At 54.0% G+C, this 21,991-nt stretch overlaps 2 protein-coding genes across 7 annotated transcripts in view; one reads left to right on the top strand and one right to left on the bottom strand.

The window, feature by feature from the left end:
- Positions 1-921: 921 nt before the first annotated feature.
- On the top strand, positions 922-20,121 carry GET4 (guided entry of tail-anchored proteins factor 4). 2 transcript variants are annotated; one of them, XM_019747456.3, is made up of 9 exons: positions 922-1,189; positions 11,655-11,733; positions 12,095-12,176; positions 12,590-12,739; positions 13,144-13,282; positions 14,417-14,557; positions 14,687-14,762; positions 14,875-14,947; positions 19,298-20,121. In XM_019747456.3, exons 1-9 carry the CDS (start codon positions 1,032-1,034, stop codon positions 19,381-19,383), a joined length of 984 nt encoding a protein of 327 aa, XP_019603015.1. In that variant the 5' UTR covers positions 922-1,031; the 3' UTR covers positions 19,384-20,121. The 2 variants fall into 2 exon arrangements, with proteins under 2 accessions (XP_019603015.1, XP_088654965.1); XM_088798839.1 differs by lacking the exon at positions 922-1,189 and adding an exon at positions 3,272-3,910.
- The window catches only part of ADAP1 (ArfGAP with dual PH domains 1), a 46,054-nt gene continuing 44,014 nt past the window's right edge, over positions 19,952-21,991 (bottom strand). For all 5 annotated transcript variants that reach the window (XM_074314068.2, XM_074314066.2, XM_074314069.2 and 2 more), the window contains one exon: positions 19,952-21,978. In XM_074314068.2, the coding sequence (XP_074170169.2) occupies positions 21,950-21,978 (29 nt within the window). In that variant the 3' untranslated portion in view covers positions 19,952-21,949. The remainder of the gene's footprint in view (positions 21,979-21,991) is intronic.

Genomic DNA, 21,991 nt, shown 5'->3' with positions numbered 1-21,991 from the left:
AAAGACGGAGCGACGTGGCTGCAGCAGGGCCCTGTTGGGAGGTGCCAGTGCGACAGTGGCGCCGAGTCAGGCCTGGACTGCACGGGCTGCAGACCTGGGGGCCCCACGGTCTTGGGGAGACGGCCGGGCTGCCAGGGCACGGTCCGTGCTCCCCGCCCCACCTGCTGGTTTTCAGGGCCACCCGGCGTTACCAGGTCCCACTGTGGCAGCAGGTGCGCCCGCTGGGCACAAACGCAGCCGGGTCCCCGCCTCCGTGGTTGGAGGGCGGCAGGCACAGGCGACATCCTCCTCCAATCAGCAGGGACGTCTCGGCGGCCTGGCAGCGCGGCGCCCGCCTCCGCGGCTCCGGCTGCTCCTCGTGTGCACAGGCGCCCGCGGGTTTCCACGGGCGCCCACACTCGCCATGCTGTGCGTGGGTCTCCGCAGGGGCCCTCGCACCTGCTCGGGCGCTGAGCTCCCCGGAGGGGAGCGGAGCCCGGCCCGCAGGGGCGCTGGCCTGAGTCCCCAGTCGCGGCCTGGTCGGGACCTGGTTCTGTCATCTCCCGGCGGCCCGCGCGCCGACACCACGCGTGGCCTTCAGACCGCGCGAGGCCACAGAAATGGTTAAAACGCCGAGTGTAACAGCCGTTACACATGTCAACGACGGCTGAGACGGCAGCTGTCACACTGGGGGCGACCCTCCCGGACGCCCTCGGGCAGGAGGGCTCCGGGCGCAGCCCAGCGCCCCGCCCCCACGTGCCGCCGCCATTGTGGCGTCAGCGCGCTCGCCGCGGTCACGTGGCCTCCCGGCGCCAGGGTTCGCTCGCGGTCACGTGGTCGCCTGCAGGCCGAACCTCCCGCAGTCACGTGGTCTCCCTCTGCAGCCCAACCCCGTGGTCACGTGGCCGCCCGCCGACGCACCGCCCCAACTGCGCGCGACTCCTCGCGGGCCACCGTAGAGGACGTCGGGCGGCCGCCGGGACGGAAGCCGCGAGGCGCTGCCGACCGACCGCGCCTGCGACAGCGTCAGCCCTGCGCGGAGCGCCGGCCCGATGGCGGCGGCGGCGGCGGCGATGGCCGAGCAGGAGAGCGCCCGGAATGGCGCCCGCAACCGCGGCGGCGTCCAGCGCGTGGAGGGCAAGCTGCGCGCCAGCGTGGAGAAGGGCGACTACTACGAGGCGCACCAGATGTACCGGACCCTCTTCTTCAGGTAGCCCTGCGCCCGGCCGACGCCTTCCAGGGCTTTCCGCCCGGCCGCCGAGCGCGGCGCCCCGCCCCCGGCCGCTTCCCATTGGCCGCGCCGCGCCGCCCCGCATCCCTGTTGGCCGGCGCCGCTGCCAGTCTCCGAGGCGGTCGGAGCGGCGGCCGGGAGGCCGTGGGGCAGAGGGTTGCGGACTTCGGCCGACCCCGGCCCCGGCCCCGGCCCCGGCCTGTCTTTTCCTGGCCCGCGCTGGACACCGCGGCCCGGCCTCCTCTCCACGTCCGGCGTCCCCCTCCCTCCACCCTCACTTCCCTCCCCCTGAGCGGCCCACTGCTGACCCCCTGGCCGGACCCCCGATGGCCGGGCCGGCCGCCTAGACCCCGTCCGGCTTGAAACCCCCGCGCGGAGTCTCCGGTCTCCTCCCACGCCGCGTCGGGGGGACCAGGCGTGAGGCTGCCAGCCTGTTCCTTTCTCCGTGGCCCTTGCTCCCCGCACCGCGCTCTGTGACTAACGCAGCTATTTTATGCCCGTGTGTCTCGGCCCTGCGCGGGCCACGTGCGGCCGCTGCGCTGCTGACACGCGGGGAGTGCGGACGGGGTGGCCCTGCGAGGACGCGCCGGCGCCGCTCCCAGCAGCGCCAGCTGGGCAGCCGGTCCCCGCACGCGCACGCGGCGCGCGTGGCTTGAACTCCGTGCCTTTCTGGAGTGCGCCCTCGAGACGCCTCGCGTCCTGCCCGCTCGGGTGCAGTGTCGACGCGCTCGTGCAGCCACTGCTGCGCTGTTTAAATTGTTCTTGTAAGTGTAAGACTTGCCTGTGAATTGCACATACTCTGCGGTCCTGTCGCGTTCAGGGCAGAAAACGACAGGGCGTTGCTGAGAACTTGGGCTTGTTTAACAGCGGCCGGAGGATTCGCTGTGTCCTGCGGCGGACGTTTCTTTCTAAACTGCGGAGGGACCGCGCGTGTTTGGTATGATGCTCGGCAGTGTGGTCTGGCTTCACACCATTTACGCCTCCATTTAAATGCTTCCTTAATGGCAACTTGAATCGGTGTCTTGGGAACTCGGCGCTACTTTCTGGTTTAGTTCGAGTTCACCAATTTGTGTTTGAAATAGACGTGGCGCCTTGTGGTGCCTGGTCCGCATCGTGGCCCCGAGGACCAGGTAGCACTGACCTGATGGGTCTTCAAGGAACGAGCCAGAGATGTAAGGACGCATTGAGCCCTGACATGCGCCTTCCGCCTGGCAGCTCGGCAACCAGAAGCCTGTGTGGGGGCAGATCTTGCAGTGGCCAGGCCTTGGCCTGCTGCTTGCTGTTCCTCGGGATTTGTGCATAAATATTTGCCCCAGTGATTAATCAGCAGCGCTGGATCTTCCCAAAGCAAACACGGTGTCCCTGTGTTGAGCCAGCTGTGCAGTCCTTCATGTACGAGCCACGTGACTGTTGATTAGCTGTAGAGCGGTGAGTCTCTCGGCCCAGCGCGCATTTCATAGGGATTTGAGGGGTGGTGATGAACACGCAGGCTCTCGACCTGCCCACCCTTGACCGGGGTTCACATTCCACCTCCGCTCCGCGGCCTGCGACCTACGACCCAGGACACCTTGTTGAACCTCTCTGAGCCGTTTCTTCCTCGTGGTCATTCGAGGTGCTCCTGCAAAGACCTGCCATTGGCCTCCTTGGGGAACACAGGGGACGGAGTCAACAGCAGTGGCTGTGTGGCGTCCAGGAGGCCTCACTGAAATAGCCGGGAGTTGTCCCTCTCTTCCAGGGGGCAGTGCACGTTCAGAATCCTCCACACTGTAGCTCCTGGAGAAGTCAAATTCACCAAATTACACGAATTTTTTAATGTCTTTCTACAAGTAAATGTATACGTATACTTAGGTTTAAGTACTTACATAAAAGTACAGTTTGATGAGTTTTAACGTGTCTATACACCCATGAAACTAGCGCCAGTCAACATACTGAAAAGACGCATCCCCTCCAGAAGTATTCTCATCTGCCGTTATAACCACTGGCACCCGTGCCCCTCTAGAACTGGTAAAGGTGGACTCACATGGCATACCCTCTTTTTACCTGATATTTTGAATTCACTTGGCATAGTTCTTTCGAGACTCATCCATGTGCGAACCCATCCACTTTCATTGCTGGCTGGTAGTCTGTCCTATGGCTGGACAGCTTGTTTCCCCTTCATTCCCACAGCGGCTGGAGGAGGACGAGGCAGAAGAAGTTGGGCACAGACTGGAGATGTGTGGCCTGCGCATCCCGCAGTGTAGGCGGTCGCTGCCCCCACACTGAGCACAGTGTGGCTCTGTCCCTTCGGTGGTGCTGGAGGCAGTGGGCTGTCACCTTGTCTCTTCAACCTATCTTTCTCCGCCGGACAAGGATGGAATCCATTTCCAGGCCTGTTGGGTTATTAGTAATCTGTTCAGTCACACACACACCCCGCTTTTGTGACTGCTTTGCAGGGTGGCCCAGGGCCACCCTCTTCTCCTTGACTGGCCAGCCCTGACTTCACTGAAATCCGGTCTTCCTGCCCTCGGGGCCTTTCTGAGATCTGTGTTCATGGTGCATTGTGGCCCCAACCTTGTTAGCCTCTTACGTTGAAGGAAGATATTTTGAAAGAAAGACTTAAGACACATGTTCTCTGCAAGCCTGTGGGTCTGGTGACCTTTTCCTAAAGGAGCATGCTGTGTTCTGGGGTGACCGAGCCCAGCATCGCCGAGCCTTCGTGAGGTGTTGGTTTTCACTGAGACTTTTGACGTACCTCTGTCTTTCTTCATTTGATACACACAATTTTTAAAAATCAAATTTATTGAGGTGACAGTGGTTAATTATGACGTGTAAATTCCAGGTGTATATTATAATCTGACGTCTGTGCGCTCTATAGCGAGCTTACCACCCCAAGTCTAGCCCCCTTCCGTCACCTTACATTTGACCCCCTTTATGCACGCACTTCACCCCCGCCCCACTTCTGCTGTGGTAACCACATTCTGTTCTCTATCTGTGAGTGTGGTTTTGTTTTATTCATTTTATTTGTATATTCCGCAGATCAGTGAGATCATACGGTATTTGTTTTGCTCTGACCTATTTCACTGAGCACAATACCCTCTAACTCCATCCATGTTGTCACAAATGGCAAGATTTCATTCTTTTTGTGGCCGAGCAATACTTCATTGTATAAATGTACCACCTCTTCTTTATCCAGTCGTCTATTGATGGGCAGGCACCCAGGTTGCTTCCATGTCTTCGCTATAGTGAGGAATGCCGCAGTGAACATGGGGGTGCAGATATCTTTTTGAATTAGTGTTTTGGATTTTCTCGGATAAATACCCAGGAGTGGAATTGCTGGGTCATATGGTTCTATTTTCAATTTTTTGAGGAGCCTCTGTACTGTTTTCTATTGAGGCTGCACCAATTTGCAATCCCACCAACAGTGCACGAGGGCTCCCTTTTTCCCACGTCCTTGCCAACGCTTCTTTTGTCTTTTTGATGATGGCCATTCTGACAGGTATAAGATGACATCTCACTGTGGTTTTATTTGCATTTCCCAGTGATGCTGAGCATATATTCATGTGCTTGTCCATCTCTGTGTCTTCTTTGGGGAAATGCCTATGCAGAACTTCTGCCCATTTTTTAATTGGGTGGGGTTTTTTGTTGTTGAATTGTATGTGTTCTTTATACTTTTTCTATATCTACCCTTTTCAGAAGTATCACTTGCAAATATCTTCTCCCATTTGGTTGGTTGCCTTTTTGTTTTGTTGACGGGTTCCTTTGCTCTGCAAAAACATTTTAGTTTGATGGAGTCCCACTTGTCTGTTTTTGTTTCCTTTGCTGTTGGAGTCAAATTTACGAAAACACCACTGAGCCCAATGTCAAGGAGCTTTGCGCCTGTGCTTTCTTTCCATGTTAAGTTAATTTTTGTGTGTCATGTCAGTCTAGCTTCATTCTTTTGAAGGTGGCTGTCCAGTTTTATAAACAACATTTACTGAATAGACTGTCCTTTTTCCATTGTATGTTCTTGACTTCTTTGTTGAGAATTAGTTACCTATCTATAAGTGGGTTTCTTTCTAGGCTCTCTCTTCTGTTCAATTGATCCATGTGTGTTTTTCTGCCAATACCATGCTGTTTTGATTATTGTAGTTTTGTAGTATAGTTCAAAGTCAGGAGTGTGATACCTCAGGCTTGGTTCTTTTTTCCCCTCAAGATTGCTTTAGCTATTCGGGATCTTTTGTGGTTCCATACAAATTTTAGGATGATTTGTTCTAGTTCTGTGAAAAATGTCATTGGTATTTTAATAGAGATTGTATTGAATCTATAGATTGCTTTGGGTAGTATGGATATTTTAACGATATTGATTCTTCAAGTCCATGAACACTGGATATCCTTCCATTTCTTTGTGTCTTCTTCACTTTCCTTCAACAAGTCTTGCAGTTTTCAGTGTATAGGTTTTTCCACCTCCTTGGTTCAATTTATTCCTAGGAATGTTACTCTTTTTTTGTTGTTGCTATTGTAAATGGGATGGTTTTCTTCATTGCTCTTTCTGATAGTTTGTCTTAGTGCATGGAAACAACTGATTTTTGTACATTGATTTTGTACCCTGCAACTTTATTGTATTCGTTTATTATTTCCAGTAGTTTCTTGGTGGAGTTTTTAGGGTTTTCTATATACAGAATCATGCCATTTGCAAATAATGATAGTTTTACTTCTTCATTCCTAATCTGGATGCCTTTTATTTCCTTTTCTTGCCTGACTGCTCTGGCTAGGACTTCCAGTACCATGTTGAATAACAGTGGTGATGGGGGCATACCTGTCTTGTTCCTGATCTTAGAGGAAAGGCTTTTAGCTTTCCACCATTGAGTATGATGTTACCTGAGGGTTTTGTCATATACATACAGTCTTTGCTATGCTGAGGTACGTTTCCCCAAACCCACTTGCTTGAGAGTTTTTATCATAAATGGATGTTGGATTTTGTGAAATGGTTTTTCTGTATCCATTGAGATGATCATATGATTTTCATCCTTCATACGTTAACGTGGTGAATCACATTGATTGATTTGCATGTGGTGAACCGTCTTTGCATCCCTGGGATAAGTCCCACTCGATTGTGTTGTATGATCCTTTTAATGTTATATTCGCTTTGTTAGTATTAGGTTGAGGATTTTTGCATCAGAGTTCTGTTCGTTAGAGACCTAGGCCTGAAATTTGGTGTGTGTGTGTTGTTTTTGCTTGGTTTTAGTATCAGGGTTATGCTGGCCTCATAAAATGAATTAGGAAGCTTCCCTTTTCAGTTTTTTGAAAGAGTTTGAGAAGGATCAGTGTTAAATCTTTGGTAGATGCACTGTTGAAGCCATCTGGTCCTGGACTTTTGTTTGTTGGGAGGTTTTTTATTACTTTTTCAATCTTCTTACTGGTGATTGGTGTATTCAGGTTTTCTATTTTTTTTGTGATTCAGTCTAGGAAGGTTTTATGATTCTAAGAATTTGTCTATTTCTTCTGCGTTGTCCAGTTTGGTGTCATATAGCCTTTCATAGTAGTCTTTCATGCTCCTTTGTATTTCTTGGTATTCATTATAACTTCTCTTTCATTTCTGATTTTGTTTGAGTCCTCTCTTTTTTCCTTAGTGAGTCTAGTAAAGATTTGTCAGTTTTGTTTATCTTTGCAAAGAACCAGCTCTTCATTTCATTAATCCTTTCTGTTGTCTTTTTAGTCTCTATTTCATTTACACTTCCACTCTGATTTTTATTATTTCTTTCCTTCTACTAACTTAGGGCTTTATTTGTTCTTTCCCTAGTTCCCTAGGATGTAATGTTAGATTGTATAGTTGACATTTTCTTATTCTTGAGGTAGGCTTGTATTGCTATAAACTTTCCTCTTGGTACCTGTTTGGTGTGTCTTATTTTCATTTGTCTCTGTGTATCTTTTGTTTTTTTCTTTTATTGACTCAATAGTTGTTGTGTAGCATGTTTCATCTCCACACATTAGTGATGTTTCCAGCTTTCTTCTTGTAGTTGATTTCTAATTTCATATCGTTGTGGTTGGAAAAGATGCTTGATATTATTTCAGTCTTCTTAAATTTATTGAGACTTGTTTGTCTCCCAACACATGGTATGTCTTTGAAAATGTTCCGTGTGCATGTGAGAAGAATGTGTATTTTGTCACTTTTGGATGGAAAGTTCTGTAAATATCTGTTAAGTCCATTTGGTGTAATGTGTCATTTAAGGCCGATGTTTTCTTACTGACTTTCTGTCTGGATGATCTGTCCGTTGGTGTAGGTGGGATCTTAAAGTCTCCTACTTCTGTCTCTAAGTATGTTAATACTTGAATTAGGTATTTTGGTGATCTTGTGTTGGGTGCGTATATATTACTGTATGTTATTTCTTCTTGATGGATTGTCCCTTTCTCATAAAGTGTGCATCTGTCTTTTGTTACCTATTTTGTCTTGAAATCTTTTCCGTCTGATACAAGTACGGCTGCACACACTTTCTTCTGGATGCCATTTGCTTGGAGTATCATCTTCTACCCCTTCACTCTGAGCCTGTGTTTGTCTTCAGCTGAGATGAGTCTCCTGAAGGCAGCATATGGGTGGGTCTTGTGTTTTAATCAGCCCAGCACTCTGTGCCTTTTGATTGGTGAGTTCAGTCCACTTACTTTTAGGGTGATTATTGATACATGAGGATGTGTTACAGCGTTTTATCTTTGTTTTCTGATTGCTCTGTATCTCTCTTTTCCCTCATGTTTCTGTCCGCTATTTTAGGTTGGTAGTTTTCTGTGATGTTTTTCTCTGTTTCCTCTTTTTTTAAATGTTTCATGTCTCAGCTCTGGATATTTGTTTCGTGGTTACTATGAGGTTTGTATAACATGTTTCATAGATAAAAGAGTTCTTTTTCTTCCGATAGCACCTTATCTTCTTTTGGTTACACAAATTCTATTCATTTTCTCCTCCCTTTTTATGGTTTTTTTGGTCACAAATTATTCCTTTTAGGTAGCGCATTTTTAAAAAGTTAAAGCAGCCGTAGTTATTTTTATTGCTTTTTCCCCTTCAGCCTTCATGCTGTAATTGTTTAACAAACTAACTCAAAGTTGTAATTTTCTCCTGCTGCCCGTCTGTCACCTTACGTAAAGCTTTGTGTAATTGTGTCTTTTTGTTTCAGGCGACGAACTCTTCTAAACATTTCTTATGATGGAGGTCTTGTGGTGGTAAATTCCCCCAGCTTTTGCTTGTCTGGGAAAGCCTTTATTTCTCCTTCGTATCTGAAGGATAGCTGCTGGATACGGTATTTTTGGCTGGTTGTTTCTGCCTTTCAGTATTTTGAATATGCATTCCGCTCCGCGCTGGCCTGTAAGGTTGCTGCGGAGAAATCTGATGACGGCCGCGTGGGGCTCCTGTGTAGATGGCTCTTTTTTCCATGGCAGCCTTCAGAACTCTTTGTCATTAACTTTTGACGGTGTTAAAATAATGCGTGTTTGCATCAAGATAATTAGTTGTTCTCTTAGCTTCTTGTACCCGAATTTCTAGCTTCTCCCCTAGGTTTGGGAAATCCTCATTGATTATTTCTTTGACTAGGCCCTCTGTTCCTTTTTCTGTCTCTTCTCCTTCTGGGACACCCAGTATCCTATGTCTCCCTTTCTGATGAAGTCAGATAGTTCTTGTAGAATTCTTTCTTTTTTTAAAAACTTGGTTCTCCTCTTCCACGGGAATCATCCCTGGATTCTGTCTTTGAGCTCGCGGACCTGTCTTTCTGTGATCGTACTGTCTAACGCATTCACCTCATTTGGTTCTTTTTGTAGTTTCAGTCTCTCTGGGAGAATGCTCCTTGTGTTCCCTAATGTTATTCCTGAGCTCACCGAGGACCTTTCTGAGGTTTCTTGTATCTCACTGAGTTTCTTGATGACTGCTGTTTTGAATTCTCTTATCATTTAGGGCTCTGTCCTCCATGACTCTGAGTTGGTTTCTGAAGAGTTGTCATTTCTCTCGGTGCTACCGTGTGGCCTGGGTTGTTGATGCTGCAGGCTGGGCTGTATGTGCTGGCGCATTTGAAGTGGTGAACGTTTCTAACTTAGGTGCTGTTTGAATGTAACAGGTCAGCTGGTTGGTAGGTAGACCTCATGCTTTTGTCTTCCAGTAGGTGGCGCTCTAGCACAAGTTTGTGTTTCACCCGCGAAATTGGGGGGTGGGGGGTGGGGCATTGCTGTGGTAGTGGGAGTCAGCGCCAGGGTGATTAAGGTGGTGGGTTTCCCCACTGTGTTTGGGTTGCCTGGACCTCGGGGCACCACCACTGTGGTGGGGGGTGTGGCTGGGGGGAGAGCCGGCTTTGCGAGCCTGCTGCGCTGCTGCCTGTTGTGTGGCTTTGGCGTCACTGTGCTGTGACTGCAAGGCCAGGGAGAGACCTGGGTCCTCGGGTGCTGGCCGGGCTGCTGCCTCTTACCCTCCACCAGCATGGTGTGGGGCCGCCCCAGCGCGCATGCTCGTGGTTTGCCGGTGCCCTGTGCACCGTCCTGGTATGCCCACATTCCAGTGTGCCACTGGGTTTCAAGCGTGCCGATGGGCTGAGCAGGGCAACCCTTGTTGGCTTACAGATGACCCAGTAGCGGTAGGTTCCAGGACAGAGACGCAGGGTCTTCCTCCACCTCATGCCCTTTTGAGAATAAGAGCAGAGCAAACAAGTAACTGTGCAGACGCGGTGCCGTGTGAGGGGTGCCGCTGCCATCAGGGGTCGTGGGCTGGCAGGCAGCAGCTCTGGAAGGTGCTGGAGGCTTCTAGTGCGGCAGCTCTCAGCCCTGGGGCCTTGGCGCACACCTCATCCCTGCCCAGTCGCCCAGAAATGAAATCCCATCCACTCCCAAAATTCTGCAGTGCAAAAAGAAGCACGTGGTTTTTTTTCTTAGCTGCCTGTCACTGCTTTGTATTTTTCCAGCTTTTCTTGATCTGTGTGTGCTCAGTGGGGCTGCCCGCCCGACTACCTGCCTGCCCTCCCAGGACACCGTGCTCTGAGCGGCTCCATTACCCCAGGGCTGGTGTATGTCCCTGAGGACTTCTCTTGCCTTCGTCTGATTTTCCAAGAGGTTGCCGTTGCTCACTCCGCTGGAAGCATCTAGTGTGGTCAGGCATGAGCGAGACAGCTGCTGTGATTCTCACTTAGGATAAGTGCCTGCAGGCCTGCGTGTGTCACTGCAGCACAGGGCTTGTGACCTGCGTGCTTGTCAAGAACACTGGTGGCACCAGGTTGCGTGCAGGCCACTTGCACAGGATGGCTCTTAGGGTGGCGTGGCTGGTGTGGGGGCGCGTGTGTGAGCACGAGCAGTTGCTCTGTGCGCCGCGGCTGATGCTGGTCTTTGTCAGGGAGCAGGTTCTGCTCCCCATCCCACCCCATATGCGGCCAGATAGGCCCTCCTGTTGGGGGGCTGTGTCCAGGCCAGCTGGATCCCCTGCTGCTGGCTGGAATGGGGCTGTGTTTGGGGGCGTGGCTGCAGAGGCTTTTTGAGGAAAAGACCTGGGTGTGGTGAGTGGAACAGCCAGCCTTTGGCATTCCTGCCTGACCAGTCCGTCCGGCCCCAGCAGGAGGCGTTCTGGCCCGAGGCACGTGTGCCATTCACGGTAGTGACCCTTTCTGACTGACCCTTTCTGACGGTCACCGAGGTCACTGTGTGCCCGTGAGTTAAGTGTGAGTTAAGTGTCCTGGGCAGCGCCCGAGCCTGCAGTAACCCTGAGCAAGTCTTTGGGGAGCTGTCCCCGCCTGCTGGTGCTGTGTCTCAGGCCCAGCTCTGCTCCCCTAGACGGACACTGCCCTCCCTGTCCCGTGCTCTTACCTGCCAGGCTCTGGCTGCTCTGTGCCCCTGTCCCACTGTGGCTCAGGAAGCCACCTGTCCCTGCTCCTGTGCTTTGTAAGAAAAGCATTCCGAGCGGGAGAGTGGTGCAGGACAGAGGTGTGACGGTGCTCCCCCAGGCCTCTGCCTCCCATGGGAAGTGAGGGGCGGGGGGGGGGGGGGCGTAAGAGTCAATGCAGTCAGAGTGGATATTGTGCCCCAGTGAGACTCCATCCTGGAGCTCCTGCTGTCCCTTGTCCCGAGCGTGCAATTCTGACCTTTGGTCGCCCTGCCTCCATGGCAGGGCCTGTGCATAAAGGGGGGAGTCGCCTCCAGCCTCCGCCAGCCCCTTCCACTGCTCCAGGGAGCCACTGCTTTTGGCCCCTGGAGGCCCAAGTCGCTGACAGCAGGGACTCCGTGCAGGCCAGGGGAGCTGGGTCAGGGGACGTCCCAGCGTGGCACCGTTGTTGGCAGAGGTGTGTGTGTGTGTGTGTGTGTGTGTGTGTGTGTCACTGTGTGTGCTGTAGAGGTTTTTACGGTGTCTGCTGCGTTCGGCCTCCCACGCCGTAGCTGCCGGGCTCCATGGAGACCCCGAGAGGGTCCGTTAGACCAGGGAGCGCAGTGTTGTGTCATTTCGTGAGGAGCTGGGCTTGACCCCTGCCCCCTCTTGCAGGTACATGTCACAGAGCAAGCACGTGGAGGCCCGGGAGCTCATGTGCTCAGGAGCTTTGCTGTTCTTCAGCCACGGCCAGGTGAGCAGCGGGTGTGTCCCTGGGGTCTCCTGCTTGGGGCCTGGGGCTTGCAACCCGAGTGTCCAGGGAGAGGCCTGGTGGGTGACCTTGGGCTGGCCTGCGTGCTGGCCACTCCAGCTGGGAGGGTGTCCTCAAGTCCTGGGGCCTCTGGCACTGTCTGTGGCTGGGGGCTCTGCAGGCCCCAGCCGGAAGTGTCACTTGGGCTGCACTGCTGGTGACCTTGGCGCTCAAAATAGTGTCCCTACGTTGGTCTGTGGTGAATGTCTGCCTGGAGCCAGAGCGGCCCGGCCGGTTCACCGTGTGTCTTAAGTGCAGAGCTCTGTCGGTAACTGTGTCATCTTGTCTGTTTCCACATTTGCAGCAAAACAGTGCTGCGGACCTATCCATGCTGGTGCTGGAGTCACTAGAGAAGGCGGACGTGGGTGTGGCCGATGAGCTGCTGGGTGAGGTTTTGTCCCATGCCTGGGACAGTTTCAGGGCTGGTCTCTCACTGAGCGACCTCCCCACCCCCACCCCCACCCCCTACACGGGACTCACCGTGCTGTTGTGTCACACACCTGCTTGCTGCCCGCCCCTTTGGTGAGCGTGCATTTGGGGGAGCCCTTCTTGTGAGCTCCCAGCTGCCAAGTCTGAGGAGGGTCCTACTGTGGTCAGTGCTGTGGCTGCCTGCTCTGCAGCCGAGGTCAGCGGGGTGGCCCTGGACAGCACTGGCCTCACGGGGACACAGGGACATTAGCAGTTGCTTCTCAGCTTTCTTTTGAAGTGAAATAACTCTTTTTATTTAAGTGTTTTCAGATACACCGTGAAGAACTGAAGTGGTAGCGTGGCCCTTTGGGTCTGTTTGTATTGTTTTTAGAAAACCTGGCTAAACTGTTTGGCTTGATGGACCCAAACTCTCCAGAGCGAGTGGCTTTTGTGTCCAGAGCTCTGAAGTGGTCCAGTGGAGGCTCGGGGAAGCTGGGCCACCCCCGGCTGCACCAGCTGCTGGCCCTGACCCTGTGGAAAGGTAGGCCTGCCACGCTGTGCTCCCAGGCCCGGGATGAGGGTGGGGTTTGCTCTGTCGGCCTGAGTGTAAATGTCGGCTTCATCATTCGGTCCCCTCTTGATTAAGTCACCTTGCACTCAGGAGAAGCCCTTGTGGCAGTGGGGGCAGGACAGGGAGGGGAGGGGAGGGGAGGGGAGTGGCACGCTGGGCCCGGCCCCTCCCTTCTCTGTCCGTGTAGGTTAGGGGCCCCCATCAGCCATTTCTCGGGGCTCAGCTGACACAGACGTTGAGGGGGGAACCCCGGGCAGCCCAGTCAGGCTGTGTAAGCGGCCCCGGGAGCCGTCTCACTGGACTTGGGACCTGAGGGGGTGAGATGCGGCAGGGGTCGTGGGCCTGCATCTTCACAGGCTCCTGTCCCCTCGCAGAGCAGAACTATTGTGAGTCCCGGTACCACTTCCTGCACTCCGCGGATGGAGAGGGCTGCGCCAACATGCTGGTGGAGTACTCCACCGCCAGGGGCTTCCGCAGCGAGGTGGACATGTTCGTGGCCCAGGCCGTCCTGCAGTAGGTGCCCCGCGTCGCCCTGTCGGTCCTGGCTCAGGGGCTCCCCGGGTCCCGGGGCCCCCGGTCTGCTGGCCGAGACACGCGGGAGGCTAGATGGAGGAGGTCGCTCAGGTCGCACACACGGCCTGCCCTTGTGGCCCCTGCAGCCAAGGCCGAGGCCCCTGGGAGGTTCCAGTTGAGCAGCGGCACGTCAGCGTCCCTCTGTTGCCATCGGTGTTTTGTCTTGTTTCCCCTCATTATCTGCCACTTCTGTGTGGGGGTTTGTAGTGCCGGGCATCTATTTTTTTGTAGGACTCATGGATTTACTAGGTTTTTAGCAGTATCTTGGAGCTGTGCTTGTCTTTCCACATGTTTTCTGCATCTAAACATTTCACTGATGTGGGCACTGCCACCAGTGTTTCATTCCCACTGGGCCCTGGGTCTGTTCCCTGAGGCCTCCTGGTCCTGTGTTCTCTTTCCAACAGTTTATCTTGAAAATACCGAGACATACAGCAGGGGCTGTGCAGTGAGCCCAGGCTTCAGCCTGTGCCCCTCCCACAGGGGACACCCCCGTCTAAGCCGGGAGAAGTTGATTTCCTGCCACAGACACGCTTTCATGTGGTGGCCGAGCACTGGGACAGGTGCCAGGTGGTGGGTCGCAGACACCTGTTGTCTCCCGCCACCTCAGCTTTGAGCTCCAACATTAAACAGGAACTCTGTGCCCCTGGCTGTGGCATGTGGCGCAGACTAGTGGCTCTGGGCTGGCTTGGCCAGCCTTTCTCATGGGTGTCTCTCTGTGCCTTAAAATGTCATGGCCACGGCCCACTCGGCCAGGTCCAGCTGCGAGCAGGACAGTGTCGCGGGGCCTCACACTGCTGGCCCCTGGGCAGGCTGCTCACACAGGTGTGCAGAGAACCCCACCATTTCACATCTGGTGACCTTGGACATGTCACCTTGCCAAGCTTAATTGTCCTCCCCTGTCGGGGGTGACACTGCAGGCCTGCCCTGCTCACTGGGCCCTCAAGGAATCCGTGTATCCCCCGCCTGCAGTGCCGGGCGGGCACGCGGCCTGCCAGCATGGCACAGGCTCACATGTGTGCCGGCTGCGGACGACTGGCTTTCTGTACCCGCTTACTAGGGTGTTCTGATCCGCAGGTTTCTCTGTTTGAAAAACAAAAGCAGTGCGTCAGTGGTCTTCACAACGTACACACAGAAGCACCCGTCCATCGAGAACGGGCCTCCCTTCGTTCAGCCACTGCTCAACTTTATCTGGTTTCTACTGTTGGCCGTAGATGGGTGAGTTTTTGTGTGTGGGTGTGTATATAGGGGTATGAGTAGGTGTGATGGGGGAGTGTGGGTTGCGGGGTTCCTGTCTGGCCTGCTTGGGGGCTGCTGAGAACTGAGGGCCCCGCGGTGCCGTTCCAGGGGCAAGCTGACAGTGTTCACGGTGCTGTGTGAGCAGTACCAGCCGTCCCTGCGGCGGGACCCCATGTACAATGAGGTGAGTCTGGCGGAACCGAGGGAAATGCTCCATGGAGGGCGGTGGCGGGTGGCAGAGCAGGCCAGTGCCCAGGGCGCCCGCCTCAGCGTGGCTCACGCCCGTTCTCTTCCAGTACCTGGACAGGATAGGACAGCTGTTCTTCGGCGTGCCGCCCAAGCAGACTTCTTCCTACGGAGGCTTGCTCGGTAAGGCCGGGAGAGGGTGGCGCTGCCAGGCTGGGCCACACGGGGCAGGGGCGGGGGCATCCTGGATGTGCCGGGCCCCCACCTCTGTCTGCCCCGAGTCCCTCCCCCCAGCAATCCCAAGCAGCCCTGTCAATGCCCAGTGAATCACCATCCTGGGCCCCCTCTCAGTGGCCACAGAAAGGAGGCCAGGGCTTGCTTTCTTTTGTGGTTTTTACTGTGGTCAAACACACACAATGTAAAACGCGCCATTTGTACCATTTTAAGTGTCCAGTTCAGGGGCGTTAAGCAGATTCGTGTTGTGAAGCCGTCAGTCTTCACTTTTCCATGTTCCCAAACGGACACTCTCCCTCCTGGCGCCTGTGCACAGTGCTGCTGCGGACGTGGGGTGCAGGTATCTTTGAGACCCCGCTTCCAGTTCTTTTGGGTGCAGACCCAGGAGTGGAATCGCTGGGTCACCTGGTGATTCTGTGTTTAATTATTTGAGGACCCTCCACACTGTCCCCCACGGCAGCTGCACTGTTTCACGTCCCACCAGTGTGCACAGGGCTCCATTTCTCCACATCCTCGTTGGCACTTGTGTCTGGTGCTGGGGTTCCAGCCACCCCAGTGGGTGTGCGGCGGCCTCTGGTCATCATCCCCGTTTCCCTCATGCTCGGGGTGAGGCGCCCTTGTCACGGGCTCCGTGGCCATTCGTGAATCTATACATCTGTTCAAGTCGTTTGCCTATTTTTGACTTGGGTTTGTTTCAGGAGTTCTCTACATATCCTGGATGTTACTCCGTCATCAGATACACCATTTGCAAATATTTTCTCCCATTCTGTATGGTGCCTTTCTTTGTCTAAGACTTTATTTTTTTAAAAGTAGTTCTGGGTTCAGAGAAACTTGAGAGGAAGGTGCAGCGATTTCCCGTATGCTGCTCACCCCAAACACGCAGCCCCCCGTGAGCTACAGCCCACAGGTGACGTTAGGGTCACTCTTGGTGTCGCATTCTGTGGATTTGGACTGATGTGCAGTGACACGTGTCAACCGCGACAATGTCACAGAGCAGTTTCCTGCCCTAAATACCCTCTGCTCCCCGCGTACACCTTCTCCACCCCGTGTCTGTATTGCTGTGTCTTTTGACACATGAATTTTAAAAGTTTTCATGAATTCGTTTGTCTATTTTTTTTTATTCCTGTTCCTTTCATGTCATATCTAAGAATTCACTGCCAAATCCAGTGTCATGAAATTTTTGCCCTTTATTTTCTTCTAACAGTTTTATAGTTTTAAGTCTTACATGCAAACCTTTAAAACATTTTGAGTTATTTTTTTGAATAGGTAAAGCATTTGACCGGATGTGTGCGAGTTTATTTCTGGGCTCTATTCTCTGCTATATGTCTATTCTCTATGTGTCTCTTTATGCCAACACACACCATTTTGATTACTGTAGCTTTATAATAAGGTTTGAAATCAGGAAGTATGAGTCCTTTAGCTTCGTTCTTCTTTTTCAAGATTATTTTGGCTATTTGGGGTCCCTTGAGAGTCCATATGAATTTTAGGGTGAGGTTTTTTTTTGCAAAAAACGTTGGGAATTTGAGAGGGATTGCAATGAATCTGTAGATCACTTTAGGCAGTATTGACATTTTAAAGGTTTTTAAGTCTCCCAATCCATGAACACAGGATGTTTCCATTTTCTTATGTTGTCTTTAATGTCTTTCAGCGATGTTTTGTAGTTTTCATTGTATAGTCTTTCACCTCCTTAGTTAACTCAAATACCATGTTTTTGATGCTATTGTAAGTGGAATTGTTTTTTGTTTTTTTGTTTTTTTAAAAATTTTATTGGGGAAGGGAAACAGGACTTTATTGGGGAACAGTGTGCACTTCCAGGACTTTTTCTCCAAGTCAAGTTGTTGTCCTTTCAATCTTAGTTGTGGAGGGTGCTGTTCAGCTTCAAGTTGTTGTCCTTTCAGTCTTAGTTGTGGAGGGCACAGCTCAGCTCCAGGCCCAGTTGCCGTTGCTAGTTGCAGGGGGCACAGCCCACCATCCCTTGCGAGAGTCGAACCAGCAACCTTGTGGTTGAGAGGACACGCTCCAACCAACTGAGCCACCCGGGAGCTCAGCGGCAGCTCAGTTCAAGGTGCCGTGTTCAATTTTAGTTGCAGGGGGCGGAGCCCACCATCCTTTGCGGGACTCGAGGAATTGAACTGGCAGCCTTGTGGTTGAGAGCCCACTGGCCCATGTGGGAATCGAACCAGCGGCCTTCGGAGTTAGGAGCACGGAGCTCTAACTGCCTGAGCCACCGGGCTGGCCCTGGAATTGTTTTTGTAAATCCTTTTGAGGTTTGTTCATTGTGTATAGAAATGCAACTGATTTTTGCTTGTTGATTTTGTATCTCTCACCTTTGCAGACTTCATTTATTAGTCCTAACAGTTTTTAAATGGGATCTTTAGGATTTTCTATACATGAGGTCTGTGAATAGAGATAGCTTTACTTCTCCCTTCCGATTTGGATGCCTTTTATTTCTTGTTCTTGCCTGACTGCTCTGGCTAGGACTTCAGTACAGTGTCGCTAGCAGTGGTGAGAGCGGGCGTCCTTGTCCTGTTCCTGATCTTAGAGGGAAAGCTTCAGCTTTTCACCACTGAGTATGATGCTAGCTGAGGGCTTGTCATATGTGGCTTTTATCATGTGGTCGTTTCCTGCTATTCCTGGTTTGTTGAGTGGCTTTATGACAGTGTTGGATGTTGTTACGTGCTCTTTGTGCGTCACTCGAGATGATCATGGTGCCCCTTCCCCCCCATTCTGTTAATGTAGTGTGTTACATATATCAATTTTCATATGTGGAAATACCCTTGCATTCCAGGAATAAATCCTACTTGCTTATGATGTGTAATCCTTTTACTGTGCAGCTGAATTATGTTTGCTAGTATTTTGTTGAGGATTTTTGCATTGATGTTCATGAGGGATGTTGGTCTGTAGTTTTCTTTTTCTTGTAGTGTCTTGTCCGACTTTGCTTATCAGGGTTATGTTGGCCTCATAGGTGAGGTAGGGTTTCCCTCCTTTCAGTTTCACGCAAAAGTCTGAGAAGGATCGGTGTTAGTTCTTTAAGTGTTTAGTCCTCGGCCTTTCTTTGTTGGGAGCTTTTTGATTGCTGATTCGGCCTCTGTACTCACTGCATATGTTCCGATTGTGGTGTTTCTTTGTGATTTAGTCCTGGTGGGTGTTGGAGGCCAGGTCGTCTTCCCACATCCTGCCCCACCTCGTGGGCTGTCTGTAGAGTTCTGACAGGAAAGGGTACCCTCCACTGGGCAGGGACCAGGCCAACCCTTCACTGAAAGGCGGTTTTTATAATCCTGACTGTTAGGTTTTGTTATAAATAGGTAAGTCATAGTTCACAGGCCATGCCCTGGCCCCCTCCTGCTGTCCCCCAGCCTCCTCCTCGCAGGGCCAGGCAGGGAGGGTGCAGGTCTCCTCAGCTTCCTTCTGGAGATAACTTTGCAGTGCCACAGCACCATGCTGTGCACAGACAACCCCTCGTGCTTTCTGGCGCTGCCGCTGGGCTGTTCCAGGTGACATGGCCGTAGGCCCCGGTGGGGCTGGTCCCACAGAGCTTGAAACAGGGAGCTGCTACAGTCAGTGCCGCCTGCACCAGAGTCCTGATGGCGCCCAGTGGAAAGGCCTTCCTGTCTGAGACCGAAAGGCTGTGCGCCTTAAACACAGTCTGGTGTTGGCTTGTCCACGTAGCTGTCCGCGCCCCACCAGCTGCCCTGCGCTTGTCCCCAGCTCACCCGGCCTCGGCGGGGTCTCTCTGCATCACTCTGGGTCTCGTGACTTTCCCTCAGAAGCTGAGTGCTGCTCTCCCCAGGTGTGTGTGGGCAGGTTTCTACCTGCACAACTGTCCCCGCGTGTTCCTGATCCCTGTGGCTTAAGGAGCTTTTAAACTTGGATTTTGTGTTGACATTATGGTTGCTCTTTGGATAAAGACCAGGAAAGTCGAAAGGAAAGGTGTCAGTGGTGACAGCACCCGAGGATGGCCCTTGAAACTGGCGTGTGTGAGTTCCTGTGACATTGAGTTCACACGCGTGTGCTCCGTAGCCCCCCTCTGGTCTTTCATGACATCGTCCCAGTGATAGCTCTTGCGACTTCTCCAGGTGGCTGTGCCGTGTCCCCTCTGAGGGGCACCTTGGGCCTTTCCCCACCGTCAGGACCCGCCACGAACTCCCTGGCTGTGCCTTTGTGCCCTCCTGGGGTTCCTTTGGGGAGACTGCCGCTGTGGGGCCCCTGGGACTCCAGCGTGTCCGTGGGGCGTGGCACCGTGCGGCTTGGGGCGGGGAGCCGCCCGCTGCGGTGGGCCCGACACGCGTTTGCTTCCAGGGAACCTTCTCAGCAGCCTCATGGGCTCCTCGGAGCAGGAGGGTGAGGACAGCCAGGACGACAGCAGCCCCATTGAGCTCGACTGACGCTGCCCGCCTGGACCTGCATGAAGACGCCCTGGGGCGCGGCGGGCAGGCTGCTCACGGGCCTGGACCGGCCGCGGTCCTGAGGCTGCCGTGCTCGGTTGGCGTGTTTGTGCGCCCCGGCCGCGTGGCCCTGCCGTGCGCCTCAGCTCGACCCACAATAAAGCACAGGCTCGTGCCACCACCCTTTCCCAGTCCTCTGTCTCTGGTTTGCTTTGGGGGGGAGGGGGCCGTGGGCTTGCAGGCCCATCCCAGATGGTGTGGGGAGCGGCTGCCCTCAGGCCGAACCGAACCCAGTAGAGGTCCTGCGGTGGCCCCGCCCCCCAGTGTCCTGGACAGTGCCTGGGCGCCGCCCGTGCCAAACCCCGGGGGCCCCGCCTGCTGCCGTGCGCACGGCATGTGCAGTGGCGTCTTGCAAAGGGAGCTGCAGGGCTGCCCACCTTCGTGATGCAATATTTATTTCACTGGGTGAGACCCTCTGACTTGACGTTGTAGGTTTTCACCAAGTAACCAGTCCAGGAACGAGCTCCTCTGCCCCGTCTCACTGATGCTATGTCAGAAGTTCCCAGGATACTTACAAAAGGGGACACAGTTTATTTTTTCACAATTAAAATAAGTTGTAGATTAATACATTGATCATGCATGGGGAGGAGTGAAGTATGCAAGTCTGTTTACTGTAAAATGGAGTTTAAAGGAAGGTTTGTGTTAATTGTTAAGTTTAAATAAATCCTTTATACTGGGCTTTGCACAGTGGTCCTTTCTGCGTGAGCTCCTGGGGCTGGGGCCGTCGGAAGGGCCTTGTGAGCCCCAGCCAGGGGACCGGGCGCGGTGACCAAGGTGTTGGAGGGCGGCGCTGGGAGTGGCCCCTCCACGCAGACATGCGTGCTCAGCACTGAGCAGCCTGTGGGGTGTGTCCCAGCTGGTTGGGAAATCTTCCCTGCCCATCATAACGCGGTGCTCCTTTCTTTTTAAAATGTCCCTTTCCTGGGTCGCACACGCAGTGCGTGCACTCGACACGGGCAGGCACACGTGACACATGACACACACCAAGCAGGTGCCAGCGCCTCTGGGGTCAGGAAACGTCTGGAAGGTGGGGGGGGGGGTGCGTCGGGGGCTGGCTGGCACAGCGCTGGGGTTTTGCTGACCCAGGGCGAGTGTCACAACCTCGGGCTTGAGTCTCCTCATCTAGAAGACGGGTCAGTGGGAGGGGACGCTGGCGTCCAGCACAGCTGGAGAAGTGACCCGGACTCTGAGGGAGGGGCCAACCAGCAGTGCCCCTGGGTGGGTGCGGCCCTGCGGCTGTCCGCACCCCAGCCCAGCCGTCTTGGGGACCCTGCCCTGGCAGCTTTAGCTCAGCTCAGGAGGGACACAGCTGACAAGGGTGCCAGGGTCCCTCAATCCAGGGTACAACTGGTCTGAGCTGGTGGCACCATTCTCAGGTGAAGAGGGAGGTGGGCACTTGGGGGAAGGGCAGCCCATCCCCCACCTGCCCCTGGGTGTGTCCCCCACTTCCTGGCTTGTGTGTGAGGCCAGTGGGCAGGCCCTCTTGGGGCCCAGAGCCCCCCTCCCCCGGCCTCCAACACCAACAAAGCCACACCAGAACCCCACTTTATTCCCAATGTCACACAGCTGTGCCAGTGGCAGGCCAGCCCTGGTTGTCCCTGGGGGACCCTCCTGGTCCTCTCAAGGGCTGGTCCAGGGCTCCCCTGGGGGCCATGTCTTGTCCAGGCAGCCCGGATGACCCAGCAGGTAACCCACACACACACACACACACACACACGGTCACAGACATCCCCTGCTCCCCCAGAGCAGAACCAGGACACCTGGGAGGAGTCGTGGTGGCTGAAAGTGCTGGTAGGCCAGCAGCATGCGGGGTCCGGTGCGGGTGAGCTGGGCGCAGGCATCTGCTCCACGGAACCAAAGACGGCAAGGTCAGGTCAGGTTGGGGGGTCACCGGTCAGCACCAAGCCACGAGTGGGCAGAGACACATGCTGACCCTCCAGTCGCCCCACCCAAGCGACGTGGCCCAGGCGCATGGCGCACTCCACACAGCTCCTTGAAGGATAGGGCAGTGTCCTCCACTCCAGCCCCCAGGACCCCACGACCACACACAGCCTTTGGTCAATAAATACTTGTTGAAGGAATGTGAGGGGTATGAGGGGCCGTGGAGGTGGGGCAGGATGGGAGGCATGCAAGCCGTCCGCTGTCCCCACAGCCCAGTCCCTGGTTGGGGAGGTGGTCCACTCAGGTGGGTGGGTGGCAGGGCGCGGGAGTAAGGGGCATCAGGCTGCCCTGAGCCGGAGACCAGGCCCTCAGAGGGAGAGTGTGGTCCAGTGGACAGGGCGTGAGGTGAGGCTGAGGTGTCCTGGGGGCAGCAGCAGGACTGGGTCAAAGGCCAGGCCAGGCTGGCCCACAGTGAGGTGCCAGAGAAAAGGTCCCAGTGGCTAAGCTCAGGTCCCACCTGGCTGTGTCCAGGGCTACCATCAGGCCAGGGGCCAGGAGCCGCTGCCGCCATCCACAGGCTCCCACGGTGCAGCCGCTGCCTCGCGCCTCCAGGACTGTCTCCAGGTTAGGGTTTATGCTTGAAGTGGGCTTCCACTGGAAGAGGGAC

This window comes from Rhinolophus sinicus, chromosome 5, assembly GCF_057876585.1.
Source record: "Rhinolophus sinicus isolate RSI-liver-muscle chromosome 5, RSI-T2T, whole genome shotgun sequence".
Classification (NCBI taxonomy): Eukaryota; Metazoa; Chordata; class Mammalia; order Chiroptera; family Rhinolophidae; genus Rhinolophus; species Rhinolophus sinicus.
This window is presented reverse-complemented; position numbering and strand designations above follow the sequence as displayed.